A 25,968-nucleotide genomic window follows, 5' to 3' on the forward strand; every position below is an offset into this window, starting at 1 on the left:
GGGGATGTAATGCTCTTATATTGAATAAAGGACTTTGAGTCTTTTTAGTATACAACAACAATAGCCTGTAAATTCCCACTGCTGGGCTAAAGGCCTCCTCTCCCTTTGAGGAGAAGGTTTGGAACATATTCCACCAGGCTGTTCCAATGCGGATTGGTGAAATACACATGTGGCAGAATTTCTATGAAATTTGTCACATTCAGGTTTCTTCACGATGTTTAACTTCACCGCTGAGCACGAGATGAATTATAAAGATAAATTAAGCACATGAATCAGCGGTGCTTGCCTGTGCATCGGTTCTAACCACTGGACCTCTCGACTCTTCTTATTATTTTTAGTATTCCCAACCAATTGATATATTTTAACATATTTATTATTTCAGTGTAACAGATTTCAAATATATCGTTTGGGCGCTTTCCAAGCGATAGCTAAGCTGCACAAACTACACTGAGTACAACAGAAGTTTGTGTGTAAGATTATGAAGTTTTCCAAAATGTCTGCAGAAAATACCGCAGTAGCCTAAGCTAACACTTTCAGCGCGCAATTTAGATCAGGAAACTTACAATCAAAATCACATCATCATAATCGGTAAGAAAAGAACGCAAAGAGGAATAATATATTAATATTAATTTATTTAATTACTTAAACTCAATACCAACTATTTTAAAGGTTGTCCTACCTAGCCTTACACAAAGCGCTGTCAATAAGTACAATATATTCATTCATATATAGACATAGAAGATTTATAAACTCTATAAATTCCAGGCAACCAAAACTGAGAACATGTCTAACATCTCCATTAACAAAACTGTGAGCCACGATATTTTCAATGGATCCTGTCTTAACACGTTCAATGCGAAGCTAGGTCTAATACGCTGGAGGTCTAATGCGTCTGCCCTGCGGTGCGGCTAACACTAAAACATTGTAGGAAAGTGATGAATACATTTATATGATGCCTATATATGATGATTTTGAAAATCGAATGCTATTTTGTACGTGCTTTAAAACGGGGTATTTTTAACCACGTATCGCACTGAGGAAATAAAATTCCATCGCATCACATCGAGTTTTAGTTTCTTAAACGGGGTCTAATAAGCCCCGTAGCGCTATTATGATAGTTATCATACGAGGTCTCAAACGCCCCGTGCTGAATGGAAAAAAATAAAAAAATTATGCCTCTGTCGACGTGTTAACGGTTATGTGAATAAGTGCAGCTGGTGAGAAGGTTGTAATTAAGTTATTATTAAGTTTGGCGCTGAGCGTGACGTACGTAATGAATTTATTAGATGATCAATATTGATAAGAAAGTTTGGTACGAAGGTTATTTGGAAGTTTCGATAATAATTCATTGAAAATTTTTCATGAAAAATACTAATTGGTTAGTGTATATGTATCGTTAATGTAGCTTATAAGATGTTAACCAACACCGTACTTTTGTTCATTTTTAACCTTAAGTTGAACGTCATCGTGGAACGATCGGCACATAAAGAATATCAAATTTAAGCATTACTTGTATGCTGTATCGAGAATCGTGCTATCTAATAGTTATTAACTAACAAGAGATTGCCGTTCAACGTTTAACATTTGTTAAAATCATAGGATTTTCAGTCTACAAAAATATATCTTTAGATATTATATACATATATTACCTACAATATACTAACTTGGGATTATAAGATAGGATTTCCCATCAAAAGCAATATAACATATTTATAATAATAAAATAAATATTCCAAAAAAAGCATGGAGACTGTCATCCTTAGGTGAATCTTTTTTCATTTCCATCCTTTTTTTGAATAATTTTGAAATTTTGAAGGTGAATCTTTGAAGCAATTTAAAAAAATCATTATAGCCTGCCTTCAACTTTGCAAAGATTAATATAAGAAATTACAAATATCCACACGCACATTATTTCCCCAATTAACCCCCTTCGAAGAAGTGGCGGATTTAACAATAGGCTAAGTAGGCTGGAGCCTAGGGCGGCAGATTTAGAGGGGCGGCAAATTTAGCCCAAATTTGTTATCTTACAGAAATAAAAAAGCTTATAATTATATGTATACACATTACGTCCGTAATCCGTACTACTCGTAACTACATAGCGGGTTGGAGAAATAATCTAGTAACTGAGAGAAATGTCACCTAGTTTATAATCATACTAATAACGGGAAAAAACCGATGTAATAAGGAGGATAGACACAAATCATAAGTGTTCCAAAAAAAAAGGTAGGGGCGGCAAAAATTAAATAGGCCACTAGCCTACTAGCAGCAGATTTGTAAATACGCCACAACTTCGAAGATAACTTTTAAAAAAAGACTTTTAGTGTCTACTTACGGTCGTTAACAGACTAAGTTGTCGATGTCAAGTCACTAGAGTGATAATTTAAGCAATGTAAAATGTGTCTGAATAAAGGCTTATTTATTTATTATTATATTACGGTCGTTAACGAATATTTGTGCATTATTTTAGCCTTTTAAACCCATTAATTAGGCAAGACGTTGTAAGTCATTTTAAAATAACATTAAAATTAATATATAAATCTAAAAATTGGACAACATCACATACATTACACTGATCCCAATGTAAGTAGCTAAAGTACTTGTGTTATGGAAAATCAGAAGTAGCGAAGGTACCACAAACACCCAGACCCAAGACAACATAGAAAACTAATGAATTTTCTACATCGACTGGGCCGGGAATTGAACCCGGGACCTCGGAGTGGCGTACCCATGAAAACCGGTGTACACGCCACTCGACCACGGAGCTCGTCCAGTAGGTTAATAACAGGTAGGTTAACACAAAATATAAATGTATTAACTAGCAAATTTAATGCTTTGAATTGATAAATAAATCCTACTTGCTTTGAAGTATTTATCGTAAGCATAATAGCATTTATATTTAGTTCGCACGTTATAAAGCGCAAAGTTTTGCTATCATGTCTATATATAATACCAATGTGACAAATTTATGTTTGTTTTCAAACCCGAGGCGATGAATATGTCTTGTTATCGATGACAGTTGATTATTGTCGTAACTGAGTTCAGAGAAATATTTATGCGCATTTGATACTGTCCTCAATAAGAACAGCTCGTATTATTCTGTTATATATGTTAGTATTTATTTAATATTGTGAAACACAATTCTGAGTATGGATGGGGAGAGGCAACCGCTGTTGGCTCCATCTGCTTCGGACATTCAGTTTCGGAGTTACAGGTTAATTTTTGTTTAATATTTCAAAACAATAAACCAAAATGTAATATAATTAACTATTAATCATTACGTAATAAGTTATTTTTAATTATTTAGACAATTGAATTATATTCTAATTAAGACATTTCAGTAATTATTATAAAAGTTGTGTCTGAATTAGGTTTAATTATATAAAGCCTTGGATTTTTTTTTTTTATATTAGAGAGGATGATATGATCAATTAACAAAATCAATTATACATTATTTATTGTTACGCAAAATAAACATAAGCTTCATAGTTGATAATCTATTTGGTTATAATAATCGAACTTTCGACGCACCCAAGGTTTGTTGGTTTTGTAAACATAACTCGTAGTTTCAAAAGATAAGAAACAAAGGTAGTAATGTTTCAGAAGTCTGAGAAGCTTCCCCAATATGGCCCCAATTAATGGCCAATATTTATTTACACCGTGTAATGATTGAATTATTTTATATTCCTCTTTTAGAATTTGCAGCATGCATTCATATCCTCAAACTTCGTCAATGCGAGCTACTGTATAATGTGACACATTACAGAAGTTCAAACGGCTTCTTGATTGTGACATAAAGTGTAATTGTTTAAAGGTCATGACAACATCAGTCGCCAGAATAATATATTTAATTGTATATCAAGAACAAAAGAGTTCTTAGTGAAACAAATAAATGTAGAAGGCGTTAAAATTGAAACAGTTGGGTGTGAATTCGCGAGAATAGGTTTGCCATAAGACGGGCTATCATCTGATAAGGTGATTCCACATCAGGTGATAGCAGAGTGACGAAGGCTACAATAAAATAACATATACTGATTGATTTAAAAACCGACTTAAAAATATGAATATTTCTCATAGTGCCATATCTATATATGACAATTTTGTCAGTCCAATTTGTCAGTCTACGTACCTAGTATAAATTAACGTTTGTTATATTTTCCTACCTAAGGTTCGTGAAACTTTTGACCAAAATCTAAGATACTTAATTATTTTAAACTTGTGACCCACCGCGGTTGCTGATACTAAATATATTACAAAATTTGTTTATTTACGACATGACTTCAGAAACTTCTAAAATTGTCAGCGTTTTTTTACTATATTGTCCATGTAATATATACAAAGACGTTCCTCTCGAATCACTCTATCTATTAAAAGAAACCGCATCCCAATCCGTTGCGTAATTTTAAAGATCTAAGCATACAAAGTCGCTTACCGCTGTATGTCCCAGACGGTAGTAGTAAGCGCCTTTTATAATTTGTAATGATAATTATTTATAACAAAAATATTTTTTCCCTTTTTACAGACTTCTCAGCTATGATGACGTTCTTGCATCGCGAAACGCGGTTCCCTGGAGAAGAGCTCGGTTCGGTTTAGTGCTGATGTTTTGGGCCACTATAGCTATATTTCTTTCTTTAATCGTCTCCTTAATTTTAAAACATAACTGTTCCAAAGACTTGGGGTCAATACCCACAGTTCCACCAGTACATATATCTTTTACCCCCCTTATATCATAGGTATTGTGACAATATATTTTGGAAATCAAATTGGTTTTTTCTTACATTAATTTTGTATTTAAAGTCTTGACGTTAATAGAACACGTTTGTGGGGACAATATGGAAGGAGGTATGCTCCACTTAACTGTACTGAAATGCTGACGTGCCCCACAACAATCATCGCTTTGATTTGCCCTAAAACCAGCTGTATAAGTTTGACACTACTAGACATTCTTAATCGAATACCAAGAAAATTAGCACATATCTTTTTCGACGGAATAATTAAGAGTAGAGTTCAGTTCAGGTACGGATCTCGGGAACATTATCTTTGCCTCACCGATAGCCTCAACTACATCAATCATTACGGCCTGAAAGAACAGCCATACATGACCCACTGGCTGTCTAAGTCTAAATCAGGTAGTGTGTCATTTCCTGGTTTGTCGTCATCCTAATAAAGATGGTCTTCCAAATCGACATGGATGTCACACCTGGGCGATAGCAAAAGCACAAGGTTCAGTACGCCCATCATCGCTGCGGTGGGGATACATAATAACTTATGTTGTTGTAACTCGCCAATAGATGGCGTTCTTATATATCGTTCAACTGCTGAGGGTAGAGAATAATTGACACAAGTAGTATTAACCGTTTTAACGACTTTTTAATTTTCCTTTCATACACACATTGTGTATAATAAAATAATACATACCTTATAAATATATAGACGACCTCCATGGTTGAGTGGTGCGTACACCGGTTTTCATGGGTACGCCACTCTGAGGTCCCGGGTTCGATTCCCGGGCGAGTCGATGTAGATTACCATTAGTTTTCTATGTTGTCTTGGGTCTGGGTGTATGGGGTAACGTCGTTACTTCTGATTTCCATAACACAAGTGCTTCAGCTACTTATATTGGGATCAGAGTAATGTATGTGATGTTGTCTCATATTTATTATTATTATTATTAAATAAAACAAATAATTCATATTTAACATTTATATTATAAACATTCTCATACAAAATAGTTCGTAGTATTTTCTACTCTAACAGCTTTCACTCAATGTTAACATTACATAACAGTTATGTAATCGAGATAATAATTTACATACAGAAATAAACAAACACAATACTTAGACAGATATTTAGATAGTTAAAATTTGAAACTGCAATATTTTGCTATTACAAAAAAATAATAATACACGATATGAGCTGAGATGGCCCAGTGGTTAGAACGCGTGCATCTGAACCAATGATTGCGGGTTCAAACCCAGGGAAGCACCACTATATAAATGTAATTAATTTGTGTTTATAATTCATCTCGTGCTCGGCGTTGAAGGAAAACATCGTGATGATACCTGCACGTGTCTAATTTCATCGAAATTCTGCCATATGTGCATTCCACCAAACCGCATTGGAACAGCGTGGTGGAATATGTGCCAAACCCTCTCCTTAATGGAAGAGGAGACCTTAGCCCAGCAGTGGGTAATTTACTTTTAGTAGCCATTGCCGTGACAACGATCGAATTATGCGTGAGTTTTATTTTTAGACTCATATTTATAATTATTCTTATTTGAACTTATAAAAACGATCAAAATTCAGATCTAAAAATGCATTTTGTTCGAGCTCTGTATAATATATTCTTTGATGCGGTTATGTAGACTTTATTTGAAGTAAAATCATTTTAACATCGCAGATCTAAATAATTTCATAGACAGAATAATACTTTAATTTCAGTCAAATTTATTTCATACAGAGATTGTGTCCAATATTTGGCGTTTTTGTAAGATATCTCTGCGATCAATATTAAAGTAAAATATCATTTGTCTAAAATATTAAACTATAACAGTATAAAAATCTCAGACGCAAAATTATCTTTCCATATTTTTACTAAAATTTATATATAAGTTAACTATAAAACTTGACCACAATGATCAAATCTGTTTTATTTTTTTAAATAATTTCGAAAACAAAATAAATAATTTTCTAAATAAATTAAAGAAATGATCAAGTATCAAAATCGTTCGAAAATCATTATCAAAATTTCAACTAAAAATTATAATACTTATTCCAGCGTATTGTATACAGTTCGTATACAATACGATATAATTTATTGTTTCATAGTAAATATTCGCGTAATGAATTGTTCAGATTTGATAATATAAGCGAATTCTGAATCATTTTTTCGTTTCATAGCGATTAAGATTGCCTTCCATTGAAAAGATAAAATAAATGAGGGGTTAACACAAGATAATTTCACAATGATGAAATGATTTCCGTTTTACATGCGACCTGTCATGCCAGCTATATTATACACTACAAACACAACTTGATACTTAGAATACAAAACAATTCGCTTTAATTTTACTACCAAAGCTATCAACATCGTCAAAATTAAAAAGGTCGTTTTATTCGTGATTCCCAAACTAAGAACTAGCGCGCACTGGTAACATTTGTCACGGTGACTGTTTCGTCACTCTTGTCAAGTCCATGAATATGTTCAGATGCAGACACAAATGCCACCCAATTGTCACTTCGTAAAGTGCGCGCACCTCCATACATATTCATGGACTTGACAAGAGTGACAAAACAGTTGCCGTGACAAAAGTTATAGACTGTCAAGTATAAGTTGGCGTTCCTGTGGCAGCACCTGCTACACCTTTGTTATGCCACTTTTTTGTTTATTTTACCAATATCTCCCTAGAAAATTATTCTCTACGTCTCATTTTTAATAGAATTTGGGTAAGTTTTCTTAATTAGGGTAAATAAAACAAATAAGATATAAATGAACAAAAAAAAATTAGTACATGTTTTTGCCACACGCCAACTAACACTTGACGCGCTATAGCAGTGCGAGCTAGTTCTTAAATGACAGATTATTCGATGACCTCCGTTGTCGAGTGTGTACACAGTTCTCATGGGTACGCCACTCCGAGATCCCGGGTTCAATTCCCGGCCGAGTCGATATAGAAAAAGTTCACTAGTATTCTATGTTGTTTCGGTTTGGGTGTTTGTGGTACCGTCAATACTTCTGATTTTCCGTAACACGAATGCTTCAATTTCATTCAATTGAATTTAATTTCAAAGTTATAAATATCTCCAATGGCACTATTATCAATTATGGCTGAAACAGGCTGGATATACAAATGGGAAAATTCTAAAACAATCCAGTATATCTTTCTCAATTCGTTATATAAAACTGCGTACCCAAATACTTACGTACGTGTACGCAAAATGTACGTATATATCTGGATTTATTTTACTAGACATAAATAATAAGAGCTGAGATCGCACAGTGGTGAGAACGCTTGCATCTTAACTGATGACCGCGTTCAAACCCAGCCAAGCACTGAATATTCATGTGCTTAATTTGTGTTTATAATTCATCTCATGCTCTATAGTGAAGGAAAGGGAAACTGCATGTCTAATTTCATAGAAATCCTGCTACATGTGTTTGCCACCAACCTTCAATGGAACAGTGTGGTGGAAAATGTTCCAAAACCTTCTACTCAAAGGGCGAGGAGGCATTAGCCCAACAATGGGCTAAATATACAGGCTGTTGGATGATAAAAAATAAGGTTTTTATCAAGTAATAATCCGACACAACGAATCAGGTATGGAATAGAGGGCGTATAAGAGAGTCTCGTCCGCTGACCGGCTTTGGTTACTTTGCTTCACGATGTTGGTCAATTCACGCAGAGCTTCCTCGAGAATATTCTGCCGTTTCGGGTACCTGAAACGAAGCGTATCGTATACATTTCTCGTGTGTAGTAAAGAAGTTTCGTTATAAGACGCATAGTATTTTATTCTAAGACATAGTGAAATACGTGGATTTTTACTGATAGTATTTTTTTATGATATACATCTCATCTTTGAGATTTATAATTAATATAAAATGGACGGATGGGCTAATGGCTAACCCAATGGTAAATGGTCACCACCAGCATAGACATTGGCGGTGCAAGAAAAATTAAACAATTAAAACATAAAAACCAGAATCCGATAGTAACCAAAAATCCATATAAATGCATTTTTTTAAACGTTTGTCACATGACACAAAACGCTCCCGATTGGTCGAGTTTATGATGACGTCACTTGCTTGTTAACTGCGTTTGCCTACTGTATGTGGATTATATTATGTACCATAGATTAAAAGACAGGTAAGTGACGTCACCGACCCAATTGGTTGCAATTGCAACACCATATTGTCCTAGTAGCATTTTCGTGCGCCACTTAAATATGGAATTTGCAATTTGATATTTTGCGGCGAATATGTCATAGAAATAAAAAAAACTACATGTAGTGGGTTCCTCTATTAAAAAAAAAATGGATTTTCAAAAGCAGTCAAATAGGCTATGGCATGCAGCTCACATAGAAATAAAAAAAACTACATGTAGTGGGTTCCTCTATTAAAAAAAAAATGGATTTTCAAAAGCAGTCAAATAGGCTATGGAACGCAGCTCACATGTCGGCGACGTGGCGGAAGGCGGTCGGCAGGCGCGGCGCGTCGAGCGGCGCGGCCAGGCTGGCGGCCAGCAGCGCCACGCACGGCGCCTCGCACGCCAGCGCCAGCACGTGCACGCGCACGCGCGCCATCGCGCCCGCCATGCCCAGCTGCACCAGGATCGACGTCGTCTGGTTGTTGATCTTAACGATGGTGCGAATTAGTGATCACGACAGGTGGGACACATCGTGGTCACTATCTAACTTAGATCTCCACGTTACCCTTAACGTTGAACGCTCTTCCTATTAAACTTTTATTACTAAAAAGACGAACAATACAAAGTATGGAAGCATTCTTGAGTATAATACACGGATAAAAGAGATCTTATTATAATTATTGTGTCATCTGCTAATAAACATTTATTTCTTTCTTATATGATCGTAAGTTTAAAATAAAAGATATTTCTTATCTCGACTTGTTCTACGCTACGTCGAATTCTAGTTTAATTATTGTTAATGAAATCATCAAAGTGTTCTTTGTGCCGTGTCTATTTTTGTAGGTCTACTCGTATAATTCATTTCAATCACTTCTATCAAGTTAATAAGCGTGTAAGTTGTAGCGGACACGTACTTGTATTTCAAACCAACTGAATGGCCCATGCTGCCACTACGTCAAGTCGAGATATTCGTCGCCACATATGATGACTTAATATAATTATGAGCTGCCTTATACAGAATTAATAAGTTGTAATAAAATTTCGCAGACATTTTTAACTTTGCCGTTTAGTAAATTCAAATCGTTTGTAAAAAATACATTAGTAGAAAAAGCATATTATTCGATACAAGATTTTATAGATGATAAAAAAGCGTGGAGTTTAATTTAAATAATCGTATTTAACTAACATGGCTTTGTATTTTTTAAATGTTAAAAAAGAGTAAGTATTAAGTTTCTAGCCGGTTCTTCTCAGTAGAATCTACTTTCCGAACCGGTGGTAGCTTCAGTTAATTGTAAAATGACGATTCATAAGTGCTTGTAAAAGCCTGCTTGAATAAAGTTTATTTGGATTTGATTTGATTTGTAGTAAAATATGCGAACTGACGAAAGCTTTTTTGTTAAATTCAAACGTCAAAAACCAAGTCATCGCGGGCACAGCTAGTGTAAATTAAAAAAATGTTTCAATGGAAAACGATCATCATAAGCGATTACAAAAATAACGGCAGGTATGTTTTCATTTTGAGTTTTAATTCACGAAGGTGGGTAGCAACTAAGCTCCCTGGTGGCAAGTGGTAACCACTGTCCATAGACTTTGGTATTATAGTAGTAGTATACATAACATCACTAAGGCCCTAACAACCTTTGAAACTGAGATGTTATGTCACTTATGCATATACTTATTTGCTCTCTCACCCTTCACACCGGAATAAAACGAAACAGAGTAAAAGATGAAGGATCCAAATCAAAAAGTAAACAGCTTATTTAGCTTAAGAGTCGAGATGACCCAGGGGTTAGAACGCGTGCATCTTAACCGATGATTGCGGGTTCAAACCCAGGCAAGCACCGCTGATTCATGTGCTTAATTTGTCTTTATAATTCATCTCGTACTCGGCGGTGAAGGAAAACATCGTGAGGAAACCTGCATGTGACAAATTTCATAGAAATTCTGCCACATGTGTATTCCACCAACCCACATTGGAACAGCGTGGTGGAATATGTTCCAAAACCTTCTCCTCTAAAGGAGAGGAGGCCTTTAGCCCAGCAGTGGGAATTTACAGGCTGTTGTTGTTGTTTTTGTTATTTAGCTTGTAAAGTATAAATTAGTACGAACCTGCACATCACACTGCCGTTTTATACTCTTGGTGATTCTCTCACTGGCCGTTATGAACGTAACGGATATTGTTGGTCCTCCAGATTTCTCACATTCCGACCAGCTGATCATTCGATTTGCTGTAAAAGAGTGTTATTTTTTTTAAATACTGTTACAATACAATAGCAATAGATGGCGGTTTAAACAATGATTTGTTATCAAAGTATTTATGAAGACTTTATATCGAGACGGCCCAGTGGTTAGAAGGCCTGCATCTTAACCGATGATTGCAGGTATGAACTCAGGCAAGCACCGAAGATTCATGTGTTTAATTTGTGTTTATAATTCAACTCGAGCTCGGCGGCGAAGGAAAACATCGTGAGGAAACATGCATTGTCTAATTTCAACAAAATTCTGGCATATGTGAATCTATCAACCCGCATTTGTGTAGCGTGGTGGAATACGCTCCAAACCTTCTCAAAAGGGAGGAGGCTTTAGCCCAGCTGTGGGAAATTGATAAGCTGTTGTTATTGTTAATGATAGTAACAACTTCGCCACTGTGTAGTTAAAAAAAAATGTCCGAATATTTATAACAAATTAACGTAATTTTATAACACAGTTTTTGAATTGTTAACGCATAATATTGTATAAAAGTACTTACTATAATCTGGACTACGAATAGTATCAGAGCTTAGTTTTTGTTTCACGAATTCAATCACTTTCGACGCTGGCACTTTCTGTTCTCGAACTCTGAAATCAATTATTATAAATACATAATTTTTATAAGTTGATCAAACCGAGGTCGATCCCGGGTTCGATTCCTGGCCGAGTCGATATAGATTATCATTTAGTTTTTTTAGTTGTCGTGGATCTGGTTGTTTGTGGTACCGTCGTTACTTCTGATTTCATAACACAAGTGCTTTAGCTACTTTTATTGATATCATCATAATGTATTAATGTGACCAATATTTATTTATTATTTGTACTTAAATAGAAAAATAATGTTGCCTCGTATTTATTTTTTATTTGTCATGACGCAGGAGCCGAGGCGCTCACCGGTTGCCCTCCCAGCAGGACACGAGCACGTCGAGCCCGTCGTGCTCGAGCACGATGGCGCTGGCGGCCGAGTGCTGCGCGTCGCGCGCGCCGCCCGCCCAGCACAGCGCGCGCAGCCCGCCCGCCCACAGCGAGCGCGCAAGGCGGGCGCGCTTTAACGAACCGCCCTCGCGCGCGCACTCCGCGCCGCTGGACACGCACACGTACACGGTGGTGCGCTGAAGACAAACAATCACGATTAATGTAGATAATAATTTTATGACCAAACTATAGTACGACACAACTTAGATGTCGCATCGGCAAAATTCGTAAAACCGATCACATCCGAATTGAGTACGTTATCCCCAATTATCAATATTTATTTCTCATGTGAATATGATCTTTGCACAAACGTAATAACTTGTAATATCATATGACCTAATATATTCGTCAATTTGACGCGTCGATTTACATGCACTTGCTTTCTCTGACGCGTGGATCTATAGCGACGAATAGCGTCGAATGGCGCGATAGCGAGCCATTTCTATTGGTCGTGTAAATCGGCAGTAATCGGTTTTATTTTCTTTCCATTGCATTTTTCGATGCCACATCTAAATTGTGTCGCACTATAAATGTTTATATTTTTTTAATAAATACGCACACAGAAGCTCACACGCTTATGCACATAAATATATAAACATGTATACACAATTATATTTGCATGTTTAACGTGTTTTAAAGGTTCACAGAAGGCGTCACAGTCACAATTTTTTTGCTAGGTTTTTAGACTGGTAATTATGCCAGCTTACGTTAGTTTAACTTCGCCATCGAAACTGAGAAATATAAAGTTGCCCTTACATAACCAATACCCTTGGTTACCTACCACCCTTGGGAGCCAAGACGTCAGATCACTAATGCCTATACATACAGAGACTAATTTTCCATTCAATTAGGAATACAATAATAACATAGAGTGTACATAAAATAAATTTAACTAGTGACAATGGTAGGGGTGAAAGTGACAATAGTAGTGGTGACCGGTGTTTACGCAGCAAACGTACGAGAAAGGGGGTAGTTCGATACGGACACCTCTAACATTATCAACATCTACCCGCAAACTTCAGTCTCGTGAACACGACATTCGTAAACAATGTCGAAATATCGAGCTCCACCGAACAAAAATAAAAAACATGGTAATTATCCCGAAATTAATAACTTTAATAATAAAAATAACCATGGTAATTTAAAATCTTATATACAATAATAACAGCAATACAAAGTGTTGCTGTTTATGGTAGAATGTATGATGGAATGGTAAGTACTTAGAACAGCTTGCACAAAACGCTACCACCAAGTAAAGTATAAACACGCATTTGAACTTTTCTCACCTCATTTATCTTCTCGGTTAGTGGTAGTTCCACCTCCATACTCCTCAGTATAGCAGCCATCCGCTCCAGCGACATGGAGAAGCCCACAGACGTGCACGTCAAGTTGGCATTGTCATGATCCTTCTCAGCCCGAGCGACCTTCCAAAACTCCTCGACGAGATTGTCGTACCTGTTATTAAATAACACATTTTTTGGTACCCTTTTTTTATGGTATAGGTTGTTGGACGAACAGATGGGCCACCTGATGGTAAGTGGACACCATCACCCATAGACAATGACGCTGTAAGAAATATTAACTATTCCTTACATCGTCAATGTGCCACCAACATTGGGAACTAAGATGTTATGTCCCTTGTGCCTGCAGTTACACTGGCTCACTCACCCTTCAAACCGGAACACGACAATACTGAGTACTATTATTTGGCGGTAGAATAACTGATGAGTGGGTGGTACCTACCCAGACGGGCTTGCACAAAGCCCTACCACCAAGTTTCATATATTCCTAAGTAAGTTTACATTTTATTCATTTAACTTAGGGACTAGTTTTTTTGTTTTTGTGAAAACTGTCTCCATAGTTCGTCTAAGGTCTGTTCTCTTTTTGACAAGACCAATTGGACCTTATTCAACCACACTCAACCAATACGGGTCCACCAATACGGGTATATATACTATTGTTTCCTGTGCAGGTGCAAGATGAAAAAAAAGGTGCTTTCCTGGTTTTGAATCTGCTATCTACGATTCATATTGACGAGATTTAATCACAAGGTCATTTATGGCAAGGAGATTTATGGCTATTTCTATTATATAACGGTGAGGTCTCCGTACCTGCCGCCGGCAGCGATGAGGTCCTTGGAGCGATGCTTGAGCGGACGCTGGTCGTGGCTCGCGACGCACATCTGCCAGAACACGCCGCGGTGCTGCGTCGCGTTGTAAGCCAGGAACGGCGCCACCGTTATTGGCACCTGGCACCAACAATAAGCACATCAAATACACGACAAATGATATCCTGTCAAATTCAAAAGTTACCTTCAAGCGTAACATTTTACAGTGGATTTTGTAAAAGTAAAAGTGAAATAACAGCCTGTAAATTTCCCACTGCTGAGATAAGGCCGTTTCTTCCATTGAGAAGAGGATTTGGAACATATTCCACTACGCTGTTCCAGTGCGAGTTGGTGGAATGCAGCTGTGGCAGAATTTCGATGAAATTAGACACATCCAGGTTTACTCACGATGTTTTCCTTCACCGCCGAGCACGAGATGAATTATAAACACAAATTAAGCACATATATATATAGCGGTGCTTGCCTGGGTTTGAACACGCAATCATCGGGCTCTAACCACTGGGCCATCTCAGCTCATTTTACGATATCTAATTATTGTAAGCATTTAATGTAAACACGGTTTATCTCAATAAAGATTGGCCGCCGCTGAAATCGATCAATACGTCATCACAACTGTGCCTATAATTTTTTTTTTTTTAATTCGCATCTTTGAACTCTTTTTATTAGTGTTAACTTGGCATTGAAAACCAAATAGGCTATTTGACTGGTTTTTAAGATTCATTTTATATTATTTATTAGAAGTCAAGGAACCCAGTAGAAGTTGATTTTTTTAGTTCTAGTACATATTTGCCGAAAAATATCATATTAAAAATTTTATATTTAAATAGCGCGCAAAAACGCTACTTAGACAATATAAGTATATGAAGAAGCTGTCGCAGCTAAAATTACTAGATATATATAAATATATATGAGACAACATCACATACATTACTTTGATCCCAATGTAAGTAGCTGAAGCACTTGTGTTATGGAAATCAGAAGTAACGACGGTACCACAAACACTCAGACCCAAGACAACATAGAAAACTAATGGTAATCTACATCGACTCGGCCGGGAATCGAACCCGGGACCTCGGAGTACGCATGAAAACCGGTGTACACACATCTCGACCATGGAGGTCAACTCGAATATGGCGCTGCAATGGGGTCGGTGACATCACTTTCCTGTATTTTAATCTGTAGTACATAAAGCAAGGTTAACAAGAAAGTGACGTCATCATAAGCCCGACCAATCAGGACCGTCTTGTATCACGTGACAAACGTTTGAAAAAAAATGCATTTTTATTTATGGATTTTTGAATAAATTAAGTATTATTTTCAACTTTCGTTAGTAAATAACCATTTTTGAACTCATAATATACACTGATTACAATAATTCAATTTATTTCTCGCATTGTCAAATAGCCTATTGATAGATCCTCTCCAGCATATGAAACGACTAAAGTGGAAATGGGCTGGTTATTTGGTAAGATCGACGAATGGAAGGTATACAGAATTGGTCACAAATTGGTCCTAGCGGCAAGAAATCCCGAGGACGCACTAAAGATAGATATAAGAAATTAAAACAATTGCATGAAAATTCTGGATAAAGTAGGCACGGGTTAAGAAAACTTGGATACTGTTGAAGGAGGCCCATACCCGCCAGGAGCCTTAACTGAAAAATTCTAAATGTATGTAGTTTTATGTATTTTTTTTTACTTTTCTACGTATGTTAAGGAAATAAAAAAAGCTTTATTATTATTATTAACTTTGCATTTCCACGTATAGTACGACGCAACTTAGATGTCGCATCGGCAAAATTCGTAAAACCGATCACATCCGAATTAAGTACGCCATCCCAAATTATCATATATTTATTCCTTATACGAATATGATCTTTACACAAACGTAATATCATATGACCTAATATATTCATCAATTTGACACATCGATTTACATGCACTTGCTTTCTCGGGTTGAACTGACGCGAGATTCTATAGCGTCGAATAGCGTCGAATGGCGCGATAGGGAGCTATTTCTATTCATTGTATGAATCGGCAGTAATCGGTTTTATTGAAGAAGCCGGTGCTACATCTAAGTTGTGTCGTATTATAACACGTTGCAATCAAAGGAGTGGTTTTTTTCTAAACTTACATCACATCCTAAAGCAACAGCCTTACTGCAGACGGCCTCCAGTTGTTGAATTGCTGTATCCAAAGCGTCACTCCACTTATTCTTGTCGACAAAACTCACTAACTCGTGTAAGAGTTCCACGGACACATCCGCTTCCATCAGACGCAGCATGTTCGTTATATCACGATTGGTTACGCAAAGTGTCGTCAGATGAGTTTGAAGCTGAAGACTGGTTATTCGTCCTGTAAAATAGGGCATTTATAAACGTCAATTGTTAATACATACTCATATTAGGTTTGATTAAAGTAAAGTAACAGCCTGTAAATTTCCCACTGTTGGGATAAGGCCTCCTCTTCCATTAAGGAGAGGGTTTGGAACATATTCCACCACGCTGATCTAATGCGGGTTGGTGGAATACACGTGTGGCAGAATTTCTAGGAAATTTGTCACATGCAGGTTTCCTCACGATGTTTTCCTTCAGCGCCGAGTACGAGATGAATTATAAAGACAAATTAAACACATGAATCAGCGGTGCTTGCCTGGATTTGAACCCGCAATCATCGGTTAAGATGGACGCGTTCTAACCACTGGGCCATCTCAGCTCGTAGCTCGTAGCTCGAAGTTTGATTAAAACGACTTTATTATACTATAAAGGTATAGCTCGCATTTCCTGAAGATTTTTTTAAGCTATGAGTAGCTTATTTACTACTTAAGTGTAATTCATCTCACTGATTGCTTAAACTTTGCTTATGTAATAATAATGATGAAGTTATGAGTCCGGTTCATTAATGTTTGCACGTTCAACACACAATATTATTTGTTAGTATTTAAATATTCTTAGAAATTTTTGATTTCATTACATTTGATTTGTTACATTTTTTATAATTTAAAACCTTTCTCATTTAATAAAATATACCAAAATTATTATAAACAAATGTTTCTATAAATTCTTATTTATGGAAATCCAATCATCAATCAAATAACAACTATCAATCCACCCTAATCTATAGATATAATTAATAAGATAAACATATAGACGAAGAAGAAAATACTACAATGAAGAGTTGATCTTTAGGACTACCACATAAAACCAAGATTAAACTCACCCAAGCTGACATCCATCAATACGGGATACAGGGCCACGTGCTTATCTAGCGTCACGCCGCAGGACAGTAGCAAAATCTTCAGCAATTCCGTATGGTTTAACTGTATCGTCACTTTTAGAGTGCTCTCCGTTGCCGCTTTGCTTGCGACCACTAAGAGTTCCGCATCCGGCCAAAGTGTCTCTGAAACGAACACCATTGAAATAAACCTCGATTGTTTAACTGTCTTGTAGGTGTAATGGGTCTAGTTTATATGGTTTCAGATCCCAAAGTATAAAGCCCCGTGTCAAAATAATTTACGATGACGATAAATTGAAGTTTTTTTTTCAGATGGCACTAAAACTGTCGGTACTGCCCACGAATTCTATCCGGAGGCAATCAATTCTCAAATTGAAACTGCACTTCAAAGCGTCAATAGCGCAATGGTTGACGAACCGCCTAGAGATGTAAAAAGTCGCTGGATCGATCCTGACCTCTTGGGCTATTAACGTCCCCACTCTTAGCATAGTGACTTAGACATTGTTAGTATTATTTAAAATATAATACTTGGTGGTAGGGCTTTGTGCAAGCCCGTCTGGGTAGGTACCACCCACTCATCAGTTATTCTACCGCCAAATCACAGTACTCAGTATTGTTGTGTTCCGATCTAAAGGGTGAGTGAGCCAGTGTAACTACAGGCACAAGGGACATAACATCTTAGTTCCCAAGGTTGGTGGCACATTGACGATGTAAGGTAAATATATCTAACAGTATCATTGTCTATGGGTGATGGTGACCACTTTCCATCAGGTGGCCCATATGCTCGTCCGCCAACCTATAACATAAAAAAAATAACAAAAAAAAATACTTCTATGTACGCACATATTTGTAACTCAATAATATCTCTAGCACAGTCATTTATTGGTAGAAGGGCTTTGTGCAAGCCCGTCTGCGTAGGTACCCATCAGATATTACCCAAAAAACAGTAGGTACTTAGTATTGTGTTCCGGTTTGAAGGGTAAGTGAGCCAGTAAGTAGTAACCACAGGAACAAGGAACATCTTAGTCTGGTGGTACATTGGTGATGAAAGGAAAGGTAAATGTTTCTTCAAGCGCCACTTTCTATGGGTGGTGGTGACCTACCATCAGATGACATACATGCTCCTCCAACTAATAGCATAAAAAATAAATCTATCGTATTGTATGACTGCCCTTTCCAAAATCAAAATCCAACAAGACATCTGCCAAAGCCTCAAATCAATATAATAAGAGGGAAGCTTATAAAAAACGTATCCTGGCTATAATTTGTTTTTTTTTTTTATTCTGAGTGACAAATTCCTCACCCGTTTTAGGAGTGACGATATCGAAAGCGCACTCGATAATCTCCCGCGGATGGAATCCTTTAATGGTCCTCTCGGTTTCTCTATACACCCTGTCAACGACGTAACGCCGCATGTATTTCGTACCGGAATGTGCTGTGTATCTGTGGAAAAAGAACTTTGGTTGAATATCGATTTAAATGTTATTATACTTTAAATCGAGAGGTGAGTCGAGATGGCCCAGTGGTTAGAACGCTTGCATCTTAACCGATGATTGCGGGTTCAAACCCAGGCAAGCACCGCTGATTCACGTGCTTAATTTGTCTTTATAATTCATCTCGTGCTGAGCGGTGAAGGAAAACATCGTGAGGGAACCTGCATGTGACAAATTTCATAGAAATTCTGCCACATGTGTATTCCACCAACCCGCATTGGAACAGCGTGGTGGAATAATATGTTCCAAACCTTCTCCTCAAAGGGAGAGGAGGCTTTTAGCCCAGCAGTGGAAATTTACAGACTGTTGTTGTTGTTGTTGTTATGCTTTAAATGCTTTGACGTACCAAAACGATATTCATATTTCTTTAGAATCGATGAAAACGGTTACTCATCAAATCGATGACATCTAATTTTCAGACGACATCCGATTTTAGATTAGTCGATATATCAGATACATGCCTAGCTATAACACATATAACATATAAAATATCTTGCCTAGCAAATGGTAATCTTAGGTCGTGTGGCAAGTGACACACGGTGCCCGATGACGTCATCACCCTGGCGGCGTTCGGGTAGTGGTCCCAGCGGGTAGCGCGGGGCGTCAGCAACGGCGGAGAGAACTCGGACGCGCCATGGCTTTGGAAAACCTAAAAAATGCTTTTTAGTAAAAAAATGTCACTAAAATAAACCAACTAATTATAGTACGAACTGGTAAAACTACAATCTAGTACTCAATTCGAAATGTCATAGAATGGCCATAAATAACTTTTTGTATGATATACATAGGCAGGTAGACTGGCAAGGAGACCACTTGATGATAATTGGTTACCACAACGTATAGACATTAATATAAATATGAGACAACATCACATACATTACTCTGATCTCAATGTAAGTAGCTGAAGCACTTGTGTTATGGAAATCAGAAGTAACGACGGTACCACAAACACCCACACTCAAGACAACATAGAAAACTAATGGTAATCTACATCGACTCGGCCAGGAATCGAACCCGGGATCTCAGAGTGGCGTACCCATGAAAACCGGTGTACATACCACTCGACCATGGAGGTCGTCATGCCGCCGCCAACAATGTATCTCCTTGTGCCTACAGATACACCGGCTCGCTCGCCCTTAAAGCCAGAACATATCAATAATTATAATGAATATGTGACCATTGAGTGGTGTTTACCGAAACCACCAAGTTGAATATTTATGAATCTCAAATTTACACTAATATTATAAATGTAATATAAACTCTGGATGTCTATCCCTCTTTCGCGACCAAATCATTTTTTTTATAGTATAGGTTAACAGACGAGCATATGGGCCACCTGATGGTAAGTGGTCACCATCACCCATACACAATGACGCTGTAAGAAATATTAACCATTCCTTAAATCGTCAATGCGCCACCAATCTTGAGAACTAAGATACTATGTCCCTTGTGCATGTAGTTACACTGGCACACTCACCCTTCAGACCGGAACACAACAATACTGAGTACTGTTATTTGGCGGTAGAATAACTGATGAGTGGGTGGTACCTACCCAGACGGGCTTGCACAAAGCCCTACCACAAAGTAATCAATTAATCGAATTTGATGAAATTTGGAAGTTTGATTATGATATGATTTGATATGTTTGATTATGAAGTTTAATTTGTAAAGCAAAATTAAACTTCATGGAAGGACATAGGCTACTTTTTTGCGTGACACACGACCCCCCTATAACACGAGCGAAGCCACAAGCAACAGCTGGCTTTCAATAATTAGCATGACTAACCTTAATAACAACGTCTTTGATCCTTGAAACGTAGTCCATGGGTTTACTCTTTATTGCTCTATGGTACGTGATGTCTTCAGCTGGAGATGTTTTCTGATCCAGGCAAGCTGCGATCAGCCTCTGGTAGCCTCTTGATCCTCGCTCACTCAGCGTGTGGGAGAGGAGACCGGACAATGCGAGTTCCGGTACTGCTCTTGGGACATGTTCTGATGCGAGAAGTTCTGCGCTTGTGGGTCGGACGCTCGCGTCGTGGTCTAACAACCATCTGGTAAAATATGTGTTTTTAAACTTAAAATATAAATTAATCAATAACAAATAAAACAAGTTAAAAGAATTAAGCCGAGATGGCCGAATGCTGGTTCAAACCCAGGCAAAACCTCTCAATTTTCATACCCATAATTTGTGTTATTAATTCATCTCGAGCTCAGTGGTAAAGGAAAACATCGTGAGAAACTGCATGTGTCTAATTTCAACGAAATTCTTCCTCATGTGAATTCCCCAACCCAAACTGAAGCAGCGTGGTGGAGTATGCTCCTAACCTTCTTCTCAAAGGGAAAGGAGACCCTAGGCCCAGCAGTTGGAAATTTACAGGATGTTATTACGAATTTATTTTCTTCGAAACATTACATAACTTTAAAAATATATGTTAAGATATTTAACACCGCTGATTCATGTGCTGAGTCGAGATGGCCCAGTGGTTAGAACGCGTACATCTTAACCGATTATTGCGGGTTCAAACCCAGGCAATCACCGCTGATTCATGTGCTTAATTTGTCTTTATAATTCATCTCGTGCTCAGCGGTGAAGGAAAACATCGTGAGGAAACCTGCATGTGACAAATTTCATAGAAATTCTGCCACATGTATATTCCACCAACCCGCATTGGAACTGCGTGGTGGAAAAAGTTCCAAACCTTCTCCTCAAAAGGAGAGGAGGCCTTTAGCCCAGCAGTGGGAATTTACAGGCTGTTGTTGTTGTTGTTTGTTGAAGATATTTAACATATACAAAAACAAGAGTAGACTCACACTTTTGATAGCACTAATGTCGAATCAATGGGACATACCTTATAACGTGAATTTGCTTGGAATTCTCTTCTCTTTCGAAATCCTTTGGCATTATGACTTCCTTCTTCCTAAGGTTAGTCAACACTATGTACCTCTCCGTGCCAGTTCCGAATGGGGGGTTAAACATTTCGAACAGTATAATACCAAGCGAATATATATCGACCTTCTGGTTGTATATCACCTTGCTCGCTGACTGCTGTAGTTCTGGAGCCACATAGAGAGCTGTTCCAACCTTGAATTCAAAACACATAAATAACAACGTTATTCCCTGTAATTAGGCCGGAAATCCATCCATACATTTCTCGATATTTCTGAAGACATATGCCCGGACAAAAACGAATATGGAAACTAAAGGGTATCTGTTTGAAACCTGTTCCATATGTTATAAAAGACACTATTAATAAAATTCGATTTAATTATATAATCTTTAACCTTTAGGGGTGATATTTACTCTTCGAATTATGAAACTGTATGATTGAGGGTTCACAGACTTACCTTGCCTGTTAATAAGCCGTCGGCATCGTCTTGAGACGTTTCTGAAACAATAGACCAAATCATATTGTATTCAGTACAAGGTAATTTGAGTACGCCAAGTGTAAATATCCAATATGTCCAATAGGCATTTTTCAGTAGTTTTTAGTGTCGATTGTGACAATATACTATCGAGTAGTATACTATATGGCGCATGGGCTCTGTACTACCACACTACCATCATAAGTAGTACAGAGCCCATGCGCCGACGATTTTATGATAGGGATTTGAGATGTTATGTGGTGTAACTATGTATTCTAGCTCACTCACCACCCAACCCTGAACACAGCAATAAACATAAATAATAACTGTTTGGCGGTACAATATGAGATGAGTTGGTTGTATTTTCTGGTGGGCTGTTGTAAAAGCGACTAGACTAGATTATGCCTGATTCACATCCCAAGATTTTGATGTCAATGACGAACGCGAAAGGAGTAACTTTGCTAATCTTATCGACCTCAATTCATACTTATGGGCAAATTTGAATGAAGTGCATTAAACGAGGGTAGTCATTCAATAATAAAATTCTTACCTTCCACTGGCAGTCCTGTGAAAACTTTCGTAGCTAATCCGAAATCACCAATCTTGACATGGTCGTTGGAGTCCAAGAATATATTGACCGGTTTCAGATCCCTGTGGATCATGCCTTTCTGGTGGACGTGTGCAAGTCCTGCGATAAAATAAAGTAAAGTAAAGTAACAGCCTGTAAATTTCCCACTGCTGAGATAAGGCCTCCTCTTCCATTAAGGAGAGGGTTTGGAACGTATTCCATCAAGCTGTTCCAATGCGGGTTGGTGGAATGCACATGTGGCAGAATTTCGATGAAATTAGACACATGCAGGTTTCCTCACGATGTTTTCCTTCACCGCCGAGCATGAGATGAATTATAAACACAATTAAGCACATATACATAGTGGTGCTTGCCTGGGTTTGAACCCGCAATCATCGGTTAAGATGCACGCGTTCTAACCACTGGGCCATCTCAGCTCTGCGATAGATAAATATTATTTGCATCGTCAGGGAAAGCTGCAAGAGTTGTATATAATCATGGTTTATGGTACAATAATGTTTCCTTGGTCAACCAAACCGACAAATAAAGGGAAATCTCTATTTCGTCTCTTTGATAATCTGAAGGGTCAGCTTCCAGCACGAACGACAAGAGTTCCTGTGCAGGACCATCGACCTCATGTGGTTTCCAGGGCACAGGAGTGTACATATGTACATACAAATGAGATTTTTTTCTATTGTAAAACCAATAACATTTTATCGGCTCAACTTAGGGTTTGATACCATTTACTTGAGCTCTACCCCATTATATATAGCCACTATACTAAAGACCAAGTCATGTAAACAATATTCGTTTTATTACATGCGCCATGATCAGCCTAGACCAGCAAAATTTAATAAGTTTCTAATCTTAGAAAAAACTTTGGTTCATTACTGGAGCATCATAATGCGAAAATATCAAATAACTGATATATTTTATTTTTACAGTATATGATTGATAATTGTCACTTGTCGATGAATTCCATCAAATCTCACAATGATTTCGATTACAACAAAGGAAAGTGAGTGAACTTTAGAACAATCAGTATATTTTTAACAGACAATTAACCATTGGTCCAATTTTGACCCTTTTGTGTTTATTCAAAGCGTCTGTGCTTCCAGACATTTTACTCATTTTGAGGAAGGCCACCGTAGCCAAGATCAAATTGAAAGCCAGGAAGACTTTAACTTCATTACTATTATTAATGTAATCACTAAACCAACCAACCTTCCAAGATTTCTCTAAACAGTCTCCAAGCCCTGAAGTGCTCTTGATACAGTCCATTATCAATGGTTTGTCTCAGGGTATTCTTCTCGCAGAACTCCATTTGTATATAGAGAACTTGCTTCAGCATCGGTGACGCCACTGTTGTGGCATCGGACGATATCTGTTCCGACTGATTGGAGTCCACTTCAAACTCAATAACGCTGCTGCTTTCGTTTTCTGGACTAATAATGGTTTCATGTATCAACATTATTTAACTAATGGAATCACCTGTTGGACATTGGCCCCAAGGTCCAAGACATTGGCCCCAAGATCCAAGAAATTGGCCCCAAGGTCCAAGACATTGGCGCTATGACCAAACATTCCTTACATCGCCAATGCGGCAACAATTTTGGGAAATAAGATGTTATGTAGGTGCCTGCTATAATGTCTCTCTCACCTACAGTAACACAATAATATTGAGTATTTCTATTTGCTGATACAGGTGAGCATGCATAAAGACCTACCACCAAGTAAATATATGCATTGAATAATGTAAATATATAAATTAGCAGCTTTAGCAAATATACATAACATTAACACTAAACATAACTATTATTTGAAGTTTAGGCACTAATATTTTGAATAATTTTAAAGCTGCACTCTAAAGTGTAAAACTCAATTAAATTGAAAAGCCTAACTTTACCTTCAATTTACTTCGTTTGTTTAGCTATGAATGTATTTTTAGTAGATATGAGGATGATTTAGAAAAAATTTTTTTAAGAAAAACTCACCTAATGTTGAACCAAGGCTCCTCGTCGTCTGAATCTTCCTCGCTTTCTGATGATTCATCTCTTACCTGAACTGGACCGTCTGACATGGACCAGTTTACCTAAAACCATTAAACATATTCGTCAGTCTTCTCTTCAATACCAGAGCACAATCAAACTAAAAATAAATTCAAGAAGAATAGCCAAACAAAGATGACACAAACCATAGCAAACGCCATTAGACATTAACTTTATGTACTTATTAATAACTACATTATATAATACGCCTAATATCGATTCAAGTCCTTTCATATGAACCATAGAAACGTTGAAATTTTGGTTCCTTTCTGAAATAGGAAATGTTCCAAAAAAAGTTTGGGAACCGATGTACTAGATCATACAAGATCTTCGGATATAATTAAAGTTCTTTTGCCAAATACTTAAAAAAAGACACACAAACTTTGAGATCATCTGACTCACCTTGACTTCCTGCCCTAGCTTTGCAACAACGTCTACGAGACTATCCCCCTTTTCCTCGGCTGATGATTTAACAACACTGCTCTCTTCGACGTCCGTCTCAGTAATGGTTTCAATCCAAGCGTTGTAATATCTCACAACGTTTTCATGATTGAGGCGCGACAGTAACTTCACTTCACGCGTGATCTTTTTATTCAGTTCAACGCTTTTTGGATTCAATTTGACGTGTTTAATCGCGTAAAAACCGCCGTCGAGTTTGTTTCTCACCTATAATAAGACATCTACACGATAATTGTTGATTTATTGATTTCTTTGTTGGTGTTTTATCAACATCCAGTTTACTTGGTGGTAAGGCTTAGTGCAAGCCCGCCTGTGTAGGTACCACCCACTCGTCAGATATTCTACCGCTAAACAACAGTACTGTTGTGTTCCGGCTTGAAGGGTGAGTGAGCCAGTGTAACTACAGGCACAAGAGACATAGCATCTTAGTTCCCAAGGTTGGTGGCGCATTGAAGATGTAAGGAATAGTCAATATTTCTTACAGCGTCATTATCTATGGATGATGGTGACCACTTAACATCAGGTGGCCCATATGCTTGTCCGCCAAGCTATTCCATAAAAAAAAATCCAAGGACTAGAGTGGATAAGCT

The 25,968-nt window shown here is 37.5% G+C and overlaps 1 protein-coding gene across 1 annotated transcript in view; it reads right to left on the reverse strand.

The window, feature by feature from the left end:
* Nucleotides 1-8,234: 8,234 nt before the first annotated feature.
* LOC124538414 (eIF-2-alpha kinase GCN2) overlaps nt 8,235-25,968 on the reverse strand; it is a 29,444-nt gene continuing 11,710 nt past the window's right edge. The window contains exons 11-28 of the mRNA XM_047115464.1: nt 25,322-25,585; nt 24,866-24,963; nt 24,096-24,316; nt 22,854-22,991; nt 22,286-22,326; nt 21,790-22,022; nt 20,727-20,991; nt 19,438-19,589; nt 18,751-18,890; nt 17,433-17,612; nt 16,348-16,568; nt 14,198-14,334; nt 13,373-13,541; nt 12,006-12,223; nt 11,611-11,699; nt 10,971-11,089; nt 9,167-9,348; nt 8,235-8,434 (exon numbers count right to left, since the gene is read on the reverse strand). Coding sequence (XP_046971420.1) covers nt 8,287-8,434; nt 9,167-9,348; nt 10,971-11,089; nt 11,611-11,699; nt 12,006-12,223; nt 13,373-13,541; nt 14,198-14,334; nt 16,348-16,568; nt 17,433-17,612; nt 18,751-18,890; nt 19,438-19,589; nt 20,727-20,991; nt 21,790-22,022; nt 22,286-22,326; nt 22,854-22,991; nt 24,096-24,316; nt 24,866-24,963; nt 25,322-25,585 — 3,015 coding nt within the window. The 3' untranslated portion in view covers nt 8,235-8,286. The remainder of the gene's footprint in view (nt 8,435-9,166; nt 9,349-10,970; nt 11,090-11,610; nt 11,700-12,005; nt 12,224-13,372; nt 13,542-14,197; nt 14,335-16,347; nt 16,569-17,432; nt 17,613-18,750; nt 18,891-19,437; nt 19,590-20,726; nt 20,992-21,789; nt 22,023-22,285; nt 22,327-22,853; nt 22,992-24,095; nt 24,317-24,865; nt 24,964-25,321; nt 25,586-25,968) is intronic.

Source organism: Vanessa cardui, chromosome 20 (genome assembly GCF_905220365.1).
Source record: "Vanessa cardui chromosome 20, ilVanCard2.1, whole genome shotgun sequence".
In the NCBI taxonomy this organism is placed as follows: domain Eukaryota; kingdom Metazoa; phylum Arthropoda; class Insecta; order Lepidoptera; family Nymphalidae; genus Vanessa; species Vanessa cardui.